A 17609-nucleotide genomic window follows, 5' to 3' on the forward strand; every position below is an offset into this window, starting at 1 on the left:
ACCTCTCAGCTTTCCTTCATCTGCAACGGAAAAGGGCGAGGAAATCCGATGAAGAGTGTTGCATGATAGTAGTTTTCATTTTCGTATGTTTTCTTTTTATAAACGTGATTAAATAGATCTATTTGAACGTTTTATTAAATATACAAAACGTAGCATAAATAACACCGAATATTATGATAATTCGTATTTTTAAAATTCATTTTTAGTCTGCTTTGTTTCGTATTAATTTTAGACTGGCTTGCCTGTCTGATATGCGCGATATACACGAACGATAGAGACAGGCAATACCAGTCTATATTAATTTCAGCAATCCCGTTCTTTATGGGCGGATCAAAACCTTTTGAAAGGTATATACATGTACCTCGAGCAGTTAACACGTTTATTCTACGTTGTTCTTACGATTTTTCATATTGAGCATATTGTAAATTTACTTGGGAATGAAAAATGAAAAAATATATAGTGGGCTGGATGGGGTGGGGGAGAGGGTCCTATCCCAAACACCTGTGTTTTGATCAGCACAGCTCTGATATTAAAATGAATACTCTATAGGAATTTTTAGTACTCCTTTCTTTCTATGATACATTGAATTTTATGTTAACTGATAAAAAAAAATCGATTTTTTTTTTAATTTGGCAACCTCGATCCATTCCCCTCCCTGCACAACAGGAGACAGCAATTTTAGCATGTTTAGGAAAATATTTATGCTCTAATGGATTTTTCAAGAACTGGAGATGAAATACCTCCCCCATCCAATCCCCCCCCCAAGTAACAGGCCCGATTCTTTTCAATAATTAACATACATGATGTGTGTTATGAAACATACAATGCAACTTTAGATCGACGACATTATAGAGAATTAAAAACCCGTGGGTCCTAGTGCGTTTACCTCTCTCGTTTTTTTGATCAAGATTGCGTCAATAGCTCTGACATATACATATATTCTGTTGATCAGAGGTGCTCACGTAAGTGTCGCTCAGGTGAGTCTATCTGTAGCTCAGGTGAGCTACAGAAATCCAGTAAAACGGAAAATGGAGACTATACAACTTTAAGGAAATAACACAATTAACTTTAAAAATTATTTAATCAAAATTCTTTTGAACTGAAAATATACATGAGTATTTGCATATGATGCTACATACCAAAAAAAACAAAACACTGAACTAAATTCTGAAAATATCTAAACAGTTTAATATATGGCACTTTTATTCTCAACTGTAGGCTTCCTGCTTCAATACTCAGTCCCACTCAAAGAAAATAAAGACATTCGGTTCTGTGAAATCTGCAGACCTTCATAACGTTAGTTTCAACCAATGGCTGCAATGCAGACGCAGATCAAAATGATCATGCAGGTATCGTAAGCACGGTCAATTACAAATCCCACCAATGAACGAGCAGAAAACAGGCAATGTGATATGTCAATCAGGATGACCACCATGGAGATTAAAACGCCTCTTACGATGGCATCCACACAAGATCCAGATCTCAGTAATGGACTGCAATAGAAAGTCGTCTAATTATAGAAACTTGTCTAATTATAGAAGTGAAACACCACGGGAAATTAAGGTACATTTAATCATAAAAGACAAAAAATGTCAGATAAATCTGATAATCAGTTGGTATTATGAATTTTAAAGTTTACGTATCTTAGCGAAAAACAATGGCATTTTAATGTAAAATCACTGAAAAAAAAGAAGAAAAAAAAACCCTGCCGCGATCGACCACGGTTCATGCACCAAAGCAAGCTTTAACCCACTAAACTATCAACACTCCTGAATCTCAGAATACTTGCAACAATTAAATGTGAACTTTTTATTTTCACCTTAAGAATTGCAGTGCGATTTCTGAAAAAAAATTCCCACAAATCTTGTATTATCTCATGTCATCAATTTCCAGGCCAGTAGCAACGGTTTCAAAGGGGGGGGGGGGGGGGGAAGGACTTCCCAAAAAAATCTGACCAAAAAAACCTGACCAAAAGGGGGGGGGCAACTTCCCAAAATTATCTGACAAGCAAAAAAAAAAAAGAAAAAAAAAAAAAAAAACTACATGCAATTTACTGTCCAAATCCTGAAATTTGCCTGTGCTCGGCCTTTCAACACCAAAAAGGGGGGTGGCAACCAGCATCTAAAGGAAAATTTACTATAGCAAAATCTATACTCAGAAAAAAGTGTGGGGGGGGGGGACTGCCCTCCACCCGCGTTCTACAGGCCTGATTTCAGCGTCAATCTTCTAGGAGAAAATAAGTACCCTAATTAAGGCAAAGGTAACCTATCATATAGAATTCTTTTGTAGTCCGTGTAAGCATATATGATTTCTGTAATCTCTACTTTCACACATGTGCAACAATAGATATATAAAAATCAAATTTTATTTTTAAAACTTTGCATATATTTTCTCCCAATTTATGAGTTTGGTCGTTTGCCCGATCATGACAAGAAGCATATCGTCGACAGGAGATACTTACTCCTCCCTGGCACCTGATCCCATGCACCTCTGATGTTTTTTAGAGGCCCGCGTTGCTCTGCTCGCGATTTGTATTGTTTCAAAGGACTTTTGAGCTTGAATACTGTTCGTCATCTCTATATTTCATTTCAAATTTTGAAATCACTAAAAAAAATAAATGAAATTTAGAAGGGGAAAAGAAGTAAATTCCTAAAACATTCAAACTTTCTCATGTGAAGCTCTTACCCCAGCGCAAAATTGATGAGGAAGCACAGCAGACCGTTGGTCAGAACGACGAGAGTCATCGCCTTGCTCGCTCCTACGGCTGCTTGTATCTCCGGCTCTGTCCTACCGGGGTAGGCGGTCCTCATCCAGGCACTGCCGAAAACCCTGGGGTGGTACCAAAGCGCCCCGAGGATCTCAGAGCAAACCATTCCCACTATCGCTCCGTAAACCATGGTCTTCCGAAAAATAAGGCACTGAAATTCAAACTATAAATAGCGAAAGGCTGTTTAAAGATACGTCAAATGAAAAAAAAATGAAAAAAGAACTACACACAGAGATGTATTTGGCATCAAAACTGTTTGATATACATTGTATCTATAGGAACACTATGTAGAATTTATTATGTGAAACTATACTTTGTTTGAAAAAAACTTGGCTAAATTGGAGGAGTTTCGTGTATATTAGGCCGGAGGAAGGGCCCGGGCCATTTAAAAAAATAATAGGACTTTTCATTTTTGACCGAGATTCTCTTTAAAGTATAAGAATTTCAAAGGATTTTATCGGATTTCTGGGAAAAATTCGAATCTATGAGAAAGAGTCACACACTCTGTATTTTGTACTTCCCTTCCCTCCCAGAATTAATAAACTTTTTTCCCTTTACTTTCAAAGGCTATATAAACTTATAAATAAAGTACGTACTTTAACATTCTACACCATGTATAAACGTCCCGTTGTGCTACCCCGGTGATACTTGTGCTCTGATAAATATGTGCGTGGCCTATTGACTAAATGTTATAAACTGCATGCTTGACCGAGATATTGCTTCCAAGGAATACTTAGTATGTAGAAAGTTTGATGAACCTAGCTATCTTAGCTGAGGCTCCTGCCTCCTTAAAATGCGTAAAAATTAACATGCTTTTGTAACATTAAGCATTATTAATAACAATATTAAGATGTGCATAAGGAATGCATGCAGGAAATACACTCGATTCGTTTAGAACCAGTGACATACTTTATATAATTTTCGCGCGCTTTTATCTGGTCTGTTTATAGCCCAACACCGATGTTCTAAAACTTATACTTGACTGAAAATTACAATTAGACCCGAAGAAAAGTCATCATTTTTATGACCTATTCCTTGTGTAGATAATATATTAGGAAGACTTAATTGTTACCTGTTAACGGCGAGTATCTGATGGCGTGACAGACTTCTGTGCACACCCTCCAATTTGTACACTATGTAAACATTGACGCGGAGGGAAATTCCTCTCTAGCCCACGGCTGTTAGGAGGCGGATCATAAGTAGATTAGGGGCGGAACAGAAACAGACATACGGACCGTTTGATTGATACGTAAAAAAGTATAAATTGCAATAATTAAAGATTTATTCATAATCCATTTTTTTTTGACAATAATAACTTAAAACGCAATGAACTTCGTATGAAGTCGGCCTCTCTAACGACTTGTTCGAATGCTGTTTTTGCATTTACATTGAAACAGGTAGATGAGTTCTCATCATGTAACATCCCTTCGTTAGTTTAAAACACAAAAAAATACACAAAAAAGACTTTCTTAATTTCTTTCAACTAACTTCTCTAATAAAACTGGATCTGTAACTTTCATATATAGAATGTGGTGAAAATAGACCAGAAGTTTGCCTTAAGCTGCTAAAAATTGATAATTATCAAAATACCATGACACTGTGAGAGTTGATCCTGTACGATATAGGATTTATAACTAAACATTGATATGATAATACCAATGTACTTTTACAATTAATTCCTTCCCCAGTGAGCCTTTTTGTGACTACAGTAACTTGCAGAGCCAGAGACCCTGGGTCATACACATGTACCAGGAGTTGGTGTACATTTTACTGAAATTATCAATAAATTCACAGGTTCCCAAAGTCCTGTGATCTTACAAGATCTTTACACAAGACATAAAAAATTTATACATTTATTATTTATGTATTTAAATTGTCAAAAAGCAGGTTTGGCACACATACATTAATAAATTAATACCTCACACATGATTATTTAGTTGAATTAGAATAAACACTGACAACACAAAATCTGTCAACTTCTTAAAACTATAAATACATGTATGACAAATGAATATTGCATATTTAACAGTTTGAAAACCATGAACAATGTTATGGTCCCTGCATATTCTTTTTTCAGGGTTTACAAATATTTCTCATATTATAGGATTCAACTAAATAAATACACTAATAAATGGTCTGTTATTGGAAAATGTGAAACATACACTGTAAAACTTCTGAAATTTTGCAATGGGTTTATCTTAATTTGTCTAAAGAAATATCCATGGCAAATATTTTAATTTTACATGTACATAATAGACAATGAATTTCCATTGTTTTAGAACAGGTAGACTTATGTATGCTTATATAAGGAGGAATGCTACACCAACATTTTATTTAATAGATCTTTAAGACATCTTTTTCAGCAAGGAACGATTGATATTAGCTCTTAATTATTTTATAGGATTTTTTTTTTCCATTTTTCCAGAGAAAAAATTGGGGGTTTTTCTGCAAAAAAGATGCTTTAGAGTTTAAATTTTTTTATTTATAAATAAGAGTCAGATAGCATACGGAAAATATTATTTGTCAATACTTTTAAACCTATGGTTAAAATCATCAAGAAACAAGTTACCTATAGAAAAGAAATATCTGGGAATTGTATTTTAAAAAGAAATTGAAACGAAATTGCGGAATTTCAGTAAAATAGCTACTTTTCTAATTTGGACCAATCCTGATCAAAATTAAACCAATCCCAACCAGAATTATAGAAATTGAAAATATATTTAACAATTAATTTCACAAAATACTAGGTTCCCTGGGTGTAACATTGTTTACAAAATAATGGAATTTATCACTCATATGGATTTCTCAGAAGAAATTAACTGCTAGAGATGTGCAATAATTTAGTAATCACTAATTTAGCACCAATATTGATCGGGATCAGTTAAACTTCAATAGGGATTGGTTCAAATTTGAAAAAATTAGCAATTTTCCAAAGTTTCACATTTTCTCTTCAATTTCTTTTTAAAATATGATTGAATATTACATGTATACTTTTCTTATCTGTGACTTCTTTCTTGAAGATTTTATCCATAGATTTAAAAAAACATTAACAAATACTGTTTTATTTTCATAAATAATTTTTTATTGCATTTAAAACAATTTTGACATTTTCTATGGAAAAATAGAAAAAAAAATCATATTATAAAATAACTAAGAGCTAATATCAATCTTCCTATGATGAAACCATATTTCAATAGATGCATTAAATAAAATTCTGGTGTAGCATTCCTCCTTAACAAAAACACATAAAAGATACAAATACAAAAATATTTTCTACCATCTAGCTACCTTGAGATAAGACTGAAATTTACAGAAACTGAACTAAACCTCTCTATACTGTTTATTAAAATAGACTTTTTCTGACCTAGATAGAAAATCAACATTTTTGGACATGACTACAGGTTGTGAATTTTGTACAATGAATATAAATTGTAGATGAAAGTAAACAAAAAGAAAGAGTCTCTTTAAATCAATATAAGTAAGTTCATGTAAACTGTAGAATATATCTATTTGTGTATAATATCATCATTCTACAAATATTTCAAACAAAAACTTCTGCAATCTTAACAGTAAAACAAACAAAAATAAACAAGGGATCAGCTAAATATATATATAAAGTGACTCAATGGAAAAAAAAAAACAAACCCGTAGATAAATATCCATATATAAATAGTTCTAAATGTATCACACATGTAATATGCTATATACAATTTATATTTAGTTACCTAAGTACATGTATCTGAAATTCAAAATTAAAATCAAAGTTGATTACACACTGTCAAAGGGTATCCATGTTACTAGTTTTGTAAAACAGTGAACATGGTGTTGACCAATATTAAAAACAAAATATTCAAAAATTACTTATATATAAGTATCACAATCATAAATTCGCAATACTTATTCATGCATGTACAACAGTAATGTATATTTAATGAAGGCAGTTAGTAAAATAATAATATTTCATTTAAAAAGATTGTGAAATACAGAATGAAATCTGCAATACAACATTAGCACCATGCCAAGCTTTCCTAATGAGAATCAATGTATGAATGAACACATTAGATTTTATTGCATATTGAAACTTTTCAAAATTGAATAAAATTTGATGCATGGCTTTAAAATGAGGAATCATTTAACAATGCCATATAGAACTGATTGATCAAATATGTGACAAGAGTCCTTTCAAGTTCATTGAGATCTTGTTCACACGACTGGAATCTTTAAAACTTAGGTATGAAAAAAATCAACCCTTCTTCCTGAGAAAGACTTTCAATATTCAATCACTAGCTTTCAATCTTTATTATAAAACAAGTAATTTCTTAATTGATAATTGTTAATTACATCAAAAATTTTAAAAATATATATCATTCGCAATAAATAAATAATACTGTTCTGATGAGAGATGTTCTAAATTTGGACAAAAACAATGAATAAATGTTTATTTATGGAGATTGTTGAATATTTGACATTACATGTAGATTGTTATTCTGTAGATCTTTGTATAGGTGATAAATGTAACATGTCATAAAGTCATTGCTTAAAATGGGTGTTGTTCTTAACATACACATATCATTAAATGTAATACTGCTTTGATGGCGGGTGATCTATATTTGGACGGGAAGGGTGTTCTATATTTGGACGGGGAGGGAGAGGGGGTGGTCCTCGGAATGGCATTCCCAGGTCATGTGGTCTCTCGCTGACTTCAAAGGTCAGTCTGTAGGTGGGAGGCTGTTCCCTGATTGGAGCCAGTGGGTTGTAGGGTTCTCCTTGTGAAAACTGTCTTAAGTGGAAGCCTGGAGTTATTCCCCTTTGAGGAGAATAGGAAGTCCCAGGAAGCTCTGTATATCTGATGGTGGAAATTGAATCTTTTTTAAAATAAATTTTACACACATTTTCTTACATGTGGAGTTATTCCCCTTTGAGGAGAATAGGAAGTCCCAGGAAGCTCTGTATATCTGATGGTGGAAATTGAATCTTTTTTAAAATAAATTTTACACACATTTTCTTACATGTTTTAGTTTGGCCCTATTTGTTTTCATCATTAATAGTCAAATTTAAAACAGGGTTAGTTTTACAATGATGGGCACATACATGCAATTATAAAGTAGCAAATTGGTTTTGGAAAAATTTGAATCAGAGCAAACTAAAATAAATTCTTCCTAGTCCTGAGTGAAAATAAGGTCAGTTCTTATAGAAGTACAAAGCTACCCACATAGTGGTGCCTAGCAGATGAGTATATGTAGACTAACCTGGTCTGGGATGACAGTTCATTATGGATAATTGGATATAGAAAGGTACAAAACTATGTTGTATGTCTAGTGGAAAAAGGATACTGAGACCAGGCAAATACAGCTGAACTTCGGTATCTCAAACACCAATATCTCAAATACCATGGATATGTCGAAGTGATTTTGAAGTCCCACCCACTTATTCTTTAAGTATTTTACTACTGATATCTTGAATCCTCTGATATCTCGAAGTTTTTTCTCGGTCCCATTCAGTTCGAGATAACGAGGTTTGACTAAGTACATTGTCCAAGGATACGAAACACAACACAAAGGGATCAAGATTATATTTCATAAAAAACTCTTATTTTCCAGGCTTACCTAGAAGTCAATTGTATCTAAACTGTGGTTTGGACAGAAAATGTATGTTGAATTTCACTATTACCCAGTGTGTGTCAAAAAGACTAGCCAGATTCCCAAATACTAGTAAAAATTTGGTCAGGTTATTAAAATGTAAGTTGACACTAGCCCTATCAGACTAGTAGCATTTTCAGTGACATATATCAATTTTTTATATCTGTTTTGTTAAAATACATAAAAAAACCCATAAAATATTTAACAAGGATATGACAAATTATCATTAAAGTTGTTTTTAAATGGCTAAAGTAAGGAAATGTTTAAAAAAGTATTTGATACAGGGACTGTCAATGACGTTTAGAAACAGAGAAACAGTTTACATTAAAATACGTGTGAAATAAAACTGAGTCATTTTATTTTCCAAACATTGGAGGGTAAGGGGCTAGTCAAAGTGATTTGGACTAGTAATGTTTTGCAATTACCAGCCTGACTGGGCTAGTGCTAAAAAAAGTTTTTGATGCTCACTGATTACCTGGCATTGGTTTGTGCATCCCACCCCTGAGGTCTGTATACTGGGGGCTGGTATTTAGGGGGAGATCTGGTTGCCATTGGAAACCAATTTTTGCCATCTGCCCTGTCACTGTTTGAAGATTGGGATGTTCCTGGGCCTTTTCTTCCTGTAGTGTACATAAAGCTACAATGTATTACTTCCCCAAACACCTGGTATATCATTTAGTCACCTCTTTGAAGTTAACTAGCGGTAGTATACAACTTAATTATCTTAAAAAAAAATCAGTGAAAAATTGCTGATCAATATGAAGAAAATCTACATATTAAATAGGTGAGTAAAATGTCTCATAAAACTCTGATCTCTTTTGAAGACCTTTGTACACATAACATGAGAATACATGTACTGTAGTCATGCAAGGATTTTACTAAATGATTTGTAGCATTGCAAATCCTTTCCACTTTATTTGAGAATTTCTCTGGACCCTGATTACCTGACCCAGAAGACTTGAAGCTGTTGCTATGGGAGACTGGAGTTGCGGGCCTTTGATGGCTCTCCTGTGGAGCTTCTCTCTTCCAGCAGCAATAAACAAGCCAGAAAATCACGAACAGGAAGCAGATTGTGCTAACCAGGGACCCCGCAATAATTATCGTGTCTCTGTCTCGCTTCTCCTTACGTAGATAGTGATCTAGATAGGCATCACCTGGCACTGATAAAGAGAAAAATACCACATTCTAAAGTTTTCAAATTTTTGCAACATCTAAACCTACTCATTTTTGAACATTTTTGTCAAAAAACTTCATAATCCAGCATTCTAGATGGAGGGTGGGGGTGAAAGGGGGTGGGAGTTTAACAATAGTACTTGAATACCTATGCTTACTGGCTGATGAGAGTAGGGTTTAATCTTCTGAATGTAATCATATCTGTCTCCACTATTAGCTTTTACAGATAGTGGGGTGGAATGGGATGCAGGTTTACATTAGCTTTTACAGATAGTAGAGTGGGGTACAGGTTTACATTAGCTTTCACAGATAGTGGGATGGACTGGGGTGCAGGTTTACATTAGCTTTTACAGATGGTGGGATGGAGTGGGGTGCAGGTTTACATTAGCTTTTACAGATAGTGGGGTGGAGTAAGGGTACAGGTTTACATTAGCTTTTACAGATAGTGGGGTGGAGTGGGGTACAGGTTTACATTAGCTTTCACAGATAGTGGGGTGGAGTGGGGTTAGGTTTACATTAGCTTTTACAGATAGTGGGGTGGAGTGGGTTGCAGGTTCACATTAGCTTTTACAGATAGTGAAGTGGAGTGAGGTGCAGGTTTACATTAGCTTTTACAGATGGTGGGATGGAGTGGGGTGCAACTTTACATTAGCTTTTACAGATGGTGGGATGGAGTGGGGTGCAGGTTTACATTAGCTTTTACAGATGGTGGGATGGAGTGGGGTGCAGGTTTACATTAGCTTTTACAGATAGTGGGGTGGAGTAAGGGACTAGGGTACAGGTTTACATTAGCTTTTACAGATGGTGGGGTGGAGTAAGGGTACAGGTTTACAATTAGCTTTTACAGATGGTGGGATGGAGTGGGGTACAGGTTTAGATTAGTTTGGGTATTTAGTAATTGATCTGGTTGGCTGATGAAAGCAAGGTTTGATCTCCAGAGTGAGGTCATACCCCTGTCCAGTACGTCTATCATAAGTCTCCACCTCCCGGAATTCTAGTTAGTTTAGGGTGAGGGAGGATTACATTTGTACTTAATACCTGTGCTGGCTGGCTGCTGACAGTAAGGTTTGATCTCCAGCGTGAGGTCATACCCCTGTCCACCACGTCTATCGTAAATCTCTAACTCCCGGAATTCTAGTTTAGTTGGGGGTGAGGGGGGATTACATTTGTACTTAATACCTGTGCTGGCTGGCTGCTGACAGTAAGGTTTGATCTCCAGCGTGAGGTCATACCCGCCCCCACTACGTCTGTCATAAGCCTCTATCTACCAGAATTCTAATTAGATTGGGGGGGGGGATTTAATACCTGTGCTGGCTGGCTGCTGACAGTATAGTTTCATCTCCAGTGTGAGGTCATACCCGTCCCCACTATGTCTGTCATAAGCCTCTATCTACCAGAATTCTAGTTAGATTGTGGGGGGGGGGGGGGAAGGGATTTAATACCTGTGCTGGCTGGCTGCTGACAGTAAGGTTTGATCTCTAGAGTGAGATCATACCCGTCCCCACTACGTCTGTCATATGACTCCATCTCCTGGAATTCTACTGTCATCTCAGTGTAGCTCGAGCACCACAGAGAAGGGGGAGAACTCTTACAAGTAAAACTCTGCAAAAACAAGAGGCCCATGGGCCACATCACTCACCTGAGCACATTGGCAAGGCAAAAGCACAAATCAGTTCAGTATTGAAAAGATTAGGGGGGGGGGGGGGAGGGGGGCTTGGGCTTGAATTTTAAACTACCTGATGATGCTTCCATGTCAGTATAACAAATGGCTTTGTAATGACTTTGTTGTACTTGAGAAGAACTTGAAAGTTTTCCCATATATTCCTTTGTAAAAATTTGATCCCCCACTGTGGCTCCTCCCTATCCCAGAGGTCATCATTTTAACAAACTTGAATCTACACTACCTGAGGATGCTTCCATATCAATATGACTAAACACAGCTTTGCAGTTCTTCAGAAGAAATATTTTTTCTATATGTTCTTATGTAAAATTTTCAATCCCCCATTGGGCCCCACCCTACCCCCAAGGGTCATCATTTGAACAAACTTGAATCTACACTATCTAAGGATGCTTCCATATCAAAATGACTAAACATGATTTTCAGTTCTTGAGAAGAAGATAATTTCCCATATGTTCCTATGTAAAATTTTCGATCCCCCATTGTGGCCCATCCCTATCCCCAGGGGTCATCATTTAAAAAACTTGAATCTACACTACCTGAGGATGCTTCCAAATCAGAATGACTAATCATGGCTTTGCTGTTCTTCATCAGAATATATTTTCCTATATATTTCTATTTAAGACTTTGATCCTCCATTGTGGCCCCACCCTACCCCAGGGGGTCATGAATTGAACAAACTTGAATTTACACTACCTGAGGATACTTCCACATAAATATGATTAATCAGGGCTTTGCCGTTCCTGAGAAGATTTTTAAAATATTTCCTATATATTTCTATGTAAAACTTTGATACTCCATTGTGGCCCCGCCCGGGTCATGATTTGAATAAATTTGAATCTACACTACCTGAGGATGCTTCCATATAAATATGACCAATCAGGGCTTTGCTGTTCTTGAGAAGAAGATTTTTAAAGATTTTTCCTATATATTCCTATGTAAAACTTTGATCCTCCATTGTGGCCCCGCTCTACCCCCAGGGGTCATGATTTGAACAAACTTGAATCTACACTACCTGATGATGCTTCCATATAAATATGACCAATCAGGGCTTTGCTGTTCTTGAGAAGAAGATTTTTAAAGATTTTTCCTATATATTTCTATGTAAAATTTGATCCTCCATTGTGGCCCCGCCCTACCCCCAGGGGTCATGATTTGAATAAATTTGAATCTACACTACCTGAGGATGCTTCCACTTGAGTTTCATCTTCCCTGGTTCTGTGGTTCTTGAGAAGAAGATTTTTAAAAGATGCCATTAATTTTTCACTAATTCTTTATGATCTCCCCTTGAAAGAGGGCATGGCCCTTCATTTGAACCAACTTGAATCCCCTTCACCCAAGGATACTTTGTGGCAAGTTTGGTTGAAATTGGCCCAGTGGTTCTTGAGAAGAAGTCGAAAATGTGAAAAGTTTACAGACGGACGGACAGACAGACGGACTACAGACAAAATGTGATCAGAAAAGCTCACTTGAGCCTTCAGCTCAGGTGAGCTACAATAATGTAAAAAAAGTGGATCAAATATGAGAATTCAGAAAATGACAGCTGTCTTTAGCAAATTTCTATAAAACTGTTTAAAAATTCAGTGCATGACATCCTGCCTGTAATATTCATATGCTTACTACCACTTTTAGAAAACTTAAAATACTTTGTGTATCAAACTGAAGATATCTACTGCAATTTACTCTTTAGAACAATAGTCCAGTGCAGTTGCAGTTCAGTAAGAAAATTAATCCCACTGAAAGAGATAATAGTATGCATTTATGTCTAAACCGAGTATGTGAAATTTAATGTCTAGAATTGATATATGGAATATTAAATCTTCATCTAACTTTTAAGAAGAAAAGGATTATGAGTTCAGGAGCAGAACACGGCTTTCCCACGGTTTCAAAAAGATTAGAAACATGCGGTAATTTTACAAAAAATAAAAGATACCTAGTGGAAGCATATTTGAAACACCTGCTTTCCACACACAAAAGGAAAATACATGAAATAATTTGTAAAAAAAAAATTAAAACATGTGTTTACAGATTAAAAAAAAAAAAGAATACTTTAAAAACATGCATTTAAACAAACTGATTTTTTTTTCTTGGTAGCAAATTTTTCTAGGGAAATTGCAGGAGCAGAAGTGCCTGCATTTATACTCATCCACAAGTGAGAATTAGTGAGATAAAAGTAATAAATGCATAAGATTTGACTAAGTGAACGTAAAGGAAACTTAAAGATGGTTTAAAAATGGTTTAAAGACTGTTTAAAGGATGCATAAAGACGTCTTTAATAATAATTATAACACTCTATATAACATTCTGTAACAAACCCTAGGATTACGGTCATCAATTCCATCATAATACGTGATTCTGAAATCACAATTTCTCATGGAGGCATTGACAATTCTGACACAGAGTGAGAAGCACTGATGATCAGGTGACGTCCACCCAGAGTCCGACTCGATGAAGGTCATGTTACAGTGCCTGCCCGGTAGATGGCCCTTGGCCCGGATCAAGTAGTGACTCTCGGCGTGGTAATAGTGGGGTCTCCGACAACTTCTTCTGTGAGTAAAAACTGAAAGAAAAAAACAAGAAAATATTTTTAGTTTAAATGAATAAATAAATAAAATATAGGGCACCATTTTCATAAAAAGGCAACTTTTCTCATTTTGTAACAAAACTACAACCATTTTCAGTGTCCATATATACTATTAAAGTGTCCATATACAAGTAAAGTGACCTAATTTTGCTGAACAGTGATTAAGTTATTGTTTATGCTTTACTGCCATTCTGCAATTGTTGATTAACACACCCGATTTAATTGGAAATCATACTAATTACTTAATAAGATAAAAGTTCATGTTTATAATGCATTATTTAGAATCATGTCAGATTTTTGACAATGTATAAAAATGATGTAACGCATGCTAAAAAAAAGTATGAAAAATATCAAGTAAGTTGAAAACAGACTATTTTTGAAGAGCATTATTCTACAGTTCCCATAAAAATATAACTTTTTGGTTAAAAAAAATCAATGAACACTTCACTGCTATTTAATAATTACTTTTGGAAGATGAGTTCAAAAGTTCAAAAGCACTTGCTAAATTTATTTTCTATAGTGACAAGAAGTTGAATTTGAACCATTCCCATTCCATTTGAACTTGATACAAATTGAGCTCTCTGGCAACAATGATAATATCCTATCTGACTGCTATCATAACTGTACTTGCTATTCTGCTAAAATAAGGTGTCTGACTGCTACAATAACTATATAAGTACTTACTAATCTGCTAAAATAACCTGTTTGACTGCTACAATTACGATACTTACTAATCTGCTGTGTTTGAGCAAAACAGTCTGATGAGAAGAGGGCCAAAACCATCAGCTGGGCCACAATCATTCTTCAACACTTGGCAGCAACTCAAACTTCTTCTACAAGCCCTACACACATAATCCTGTTCACCGTTCACTAAAAAATATATATTAAATTATATTATTATATATCATGTATATATGCATTATTTATTCAAATTCAGACTATACAATAAAAGTCAAAAAATTATGGACTCTTTCAATGGCATACAGCTGTATGGTTCATTATTCACCAGAAAAATATCAATATTGACCTCGTCTTTACCTTGGTCAATATTGAGTAGTTTTCTGGTGAATAATAAACCATATTCTCCACCAAGAGAGTCCAAAATTGTATAATATGAAATTATTTTTTGGTCAATATGGATAGAGTGAAGAAAAAGTTTAAATTTTTACTGGCTCATGGCAGGCTTTCCTTCTTTAAAACTGAATTAAATAGAATGTCCCGTTGTTGAAATAACATGGTTCTACAGACCCAGTTAATGATAGAATTGGTTCAATCTATGTGTTAGAAATGTACCATACTAAACAAAGTATAAAATTTTCATCAAAGTCGATACATATGAATAATTAAGAGAGAGAGAGAGCTCTGAAAGTCGTTAAGTTGGATAAATTTGAAGCGAGGAAAAGGCATTGATAAAATGTGACAAGTTTTTCCTGTACATGCATTAAATTTTGGGGTGGAAGGCACGTGTAATCTCAGAAAGGTTGGACAATATGATTTTAAAATTTGGTGGTTAATTTTTTTTTTGCAGTTTTATTTATAATATTTATAATTGTGCTAGATTTGACCTGCTCCATTTTTGTGACATTGCGTCTACTGTAAATCATGATTTTTTATTCACGAAAACTTTATTTTTTTTCTGAAATTATGTGAGACCACCTGCTTGCAAAATTTTTATCTCATCTGCGGCCTATATTTATATCATTTAAGATTTTGAAAATAAAGAATCAAAATTCTTGAATTATATCTTGTTTATAAATACTAAATACTGCCCAGAGACACAGTTTAATTTAGTTAAAATAATCTAACTGTGTCTCGGGACAGGCCCTAAACCAGGTCCGTAGGACATTTATAATTTTAACGATAGAACATTCCATTTAAGGGGGCCGACTGGGGTTTTCATTGCGCAATACTTTGCGCAGCACAGTAAAATAAAGCGTATTTACTCTTTTAAAGCAACTAGTTTTATATATTTTATAAAAATTAACAAATTTAGGAAATCAAAGGTTAAAAAATCTAATTACGTTTTTAAATAACTGATTTTTAAATGATTTTTCAAATGATGGGTAGTTAGACGTCGTAAATTGTATTTTTGACGTTATGAATAAACGAAGTTCTTTAAACGGGGTCATTAATTATGTCATAAAATAAAAAGTATAAAATAGATGCTCTTGAAATTTTAAACATAGAAAATTGAGAACCTCACAATCATTTCTATTATTTTTAACATAAATATGCGGTATCTGTCATGTTTTGTTGTACTCCATAAAAACAGGAAAATATCATGAGTTTTGACATTTTGAGACGCCCCCTCTGGAAACCAGACGGTAGAATTTTGTGTTTCTTGCATAAAATGTACAATATAGTATTACCCATTAAATAATTAATATAATTTGAGCAAAAAGTCTATAGTAGCATTTGTACAATTTGCTCCGAAGTGCAAAAAATTGTATTTTCCTATATAAGCCTAGTATAGGAAATGTACCTGAATTTTGAGATGGTCCCAAAAAATAACCAGACGGTAGATTTTCACTGAACTTGGCATATATACTGAAGTCAATGTAAGGTACATATGGTATAAAATTCAAGAGTTTCTCTATAGTAGTTTTCACACAATAAAACCCCAGTCGGCTCCCTCAAGTTTAATTATTCTAACTTAATATTGATATTCACTAAACATTCTAAATCAAACTAAATTTTATAAAACAAAATACATTGTATTTTGCAATGTTATTGAAGCATGTACATTAAGCAAACAGGTGTCTAACTTTCATGGTAATGTGCACTTAATTATTCTAGAGGTAACGTTACACTTTTATGAAACTGAAAGCGATTTTTTTTCCCCTTCTTATTCACTTTAACTTATTACCAAATAATTCATTTGATGGCAAGGATCAAGCTTACTTACAACAAAGCAAGACAAAATCTGGCATTATTCTGTTTTTTCATTCACGATCACTGCCCAAACATCTCAACAGGTTAGGTACAATGTATGGCGCATACAATGACTCACAAAAAACACAGACAGCCTGCTGAGCATCGTTTTGGCTGCCGCTATGAGCAGTGATGAGATACTTTTGAAAAGTAAACCTGAATGGTTCTTGATGCATCAATTTCAAGAATGAAACTTTTACCTTAATAATAACATCACAGTTTTCTAACTTTAAGTTTCAAAGTGCCAAAAGTTATTTTTTGATCACCATGATCAACTTTCTCCATTTCTTCACCTACTTCCTGCATCATCAACAGATCGCCGCGCCCTCTATGTTTTCAAAGAGAGTTATCGTTCTTTCTGCTATAGGCCATTCCAAATTTTTCTACGTTTAGCGTCTGTGTGCGCCTTGGTTTTTAACACCCCATATCAGAAAAAAACAAACAAAATCAGGAGTCTTGAAATTGATTATTCTAGTCACAATCTTAAATAAATTCTGTCAATATCTCAAAGTATTTGCCTACAATATGTCATATTAGGTATATCTTAAGCATTTAAAACATTGATTTTGCTAAAGAATAGATCTTTCTATACATAAAAAATAGATTAATGAAATCAAATGCTTTGAATTACGTCTTTATAAAGACTATAAAGTCTGTGTTTTATTATTATTATTATTATTTTATTATTATTATTATTATTATTATTATTATTATTATTATTATTATTATTATTATTATTATTATTATTATTATTATTATTATTATTATTATTATTTTGGGCTTGTTTGTTTTTAGCGAATAGGTAGGTAGGTTTTTGAAAGATGGGTGGACGCTAAA

General features: G+C 34.3%; 2 protein-coding genes across 5 annotated transcripts; both read right to left on the reverse strand.

Annotated features, from left to right (window-relative positions):
• Positions 1 to 1062: 1062 nt before the first annotated feature.
• LOC133195475 (uncharacterized) lies at positions 1063 to 3923 on the reverse strand. Of its 3 annotated transcripts, none has more exons than XM_061331325.1 (3): positions 3840 to 3923; positions 2686 to 2918; positions 1063 to 1493 (listed from the first exon to the last, which is right to left on the reverse strand). In XM_061331325.1, exons 2-3 carry the CDS (start codon positions 2895 to 2897, stop codon positions 1304 to 1306), a joined length of 402 nt encoding a protein of 133 aa, XP_061187309.1. In that variant the 5' UTR covers positions 2898 to 2918; positions 3840 to 3923; the 3' UTR covers positions 1063 to 1303. The 3 variants fall into 3 exon arrangements, with proteins under 3 accessions (XP_061187309.1, XP_061187310.1, XP_061187311.1); XM_061331326.1 differs by having other exon boundaries at positions 2686 to 2930; positions 3840 to 3899; XM_061331327.1 differs by lacking the exon at positions 3840 to 3923 and adding an exon at positions 3364 to 3494.
• A 3216-nt stretch (positions 3924 to 7139) lies between these two features.
• LOC133195473 (uncharacterized) lies at positions 7140 to 17059 on the reverse strand. Of its 2 annotated transcripts, none has more exons than XM_061331323.1 (7): positions 16973 to 17059; positions 14573 to 14711; positions 13573 to 13817; positions 11022 to 11181; positions 9351 to 9566; positions 8882 to 9026; positions 7140 to 7613 (listed from the first exon to the last, which is right to left on the reverse strand). In XM_061331323.1, the coding sequence occupies exons 2-7, from the start codon at positions 14640 to 14642 to the stop codon at positions 7340 to 7342; spliced, it is 1110 nt and encodes a 369-aa protein (XP_061187307.1). In that variant the 5' UTR covers positions 14643 to 14711; positions 16973 to 17059; the 3' UTR covers positions 7140 to 7339. The 2 variants fall into 2 exon arrangements, with proteins under 2 accessions (XP_061187307.1, XP_061187308.1); XM_061331324.1 differs by lacking the exon at positions 16973 to 17059 and adding an exon at positions 16747 to 16806.
• Positions 17060 to 17609: the final 550 nt, after the last annotated feature.

The sequence above is a fragment of the Saccostrea echinata genome, unplaced genomic scaffold, assembly GCF_033153115.1.
Source record: "Saccostrea echinata isolate AGI-Se365-2 ecotype Australia unplaced genomic scaffold, CSIRO_AGI_Sech_v1 ptg000029l, whole genome shotgun sequence".
In the NCBI taxonomy this organism is placed as follows: Eukaryota; Metazoa; Mollusca; class Bivalvia; order Ostreida; family Ostreidae; genus Saccostrea; species Saccostrea echinata.

What these genes read in the sequence shown, in the direction of transcription:
- LOC133195475 (XM_061331325.1), bottom strand. Translation starts at nt 2,897, where the DNA reads ATGGTTTACGGAGCGATAGTGGGAATGGTTTGCTCTGAGATCCTCGGG. An exon ending in CTCATCAATTTTGCGCTGGG is followed by an intron (nt 1,494 to 2,685) that starts GTAAGAGCTTCA and finishes TTTCTATTGCAG; the next exon opens with TCCATTACTGAGATCTGGAT.
- LOC133195473 (XM_061331323.1), bottom strand. Translation starts at nt 14,642, where the DNA reads ATGATTGTGGCCCAGCTGATGGTTTTGGCCCTCTTCTCATCAGACTGT. An exon ending in TGCTCAAACACAGCAGATTA is followed by an intron (nt 13,818 to 14,572) that starts GTAAGTATCGTA and finishes TTTTTCTTTCAG; the next exon opens with TTTTTACTCACAGAAGAAGT. An exon ending in GATGCACAAACCAATGCCAG is followed by an intron (nt 7,614 to 8,881) that starts GTAATCAGTGAG and finishes TTCCACCATCAG; the next exon opens with ATATACAGAGCTTCCTGGGA.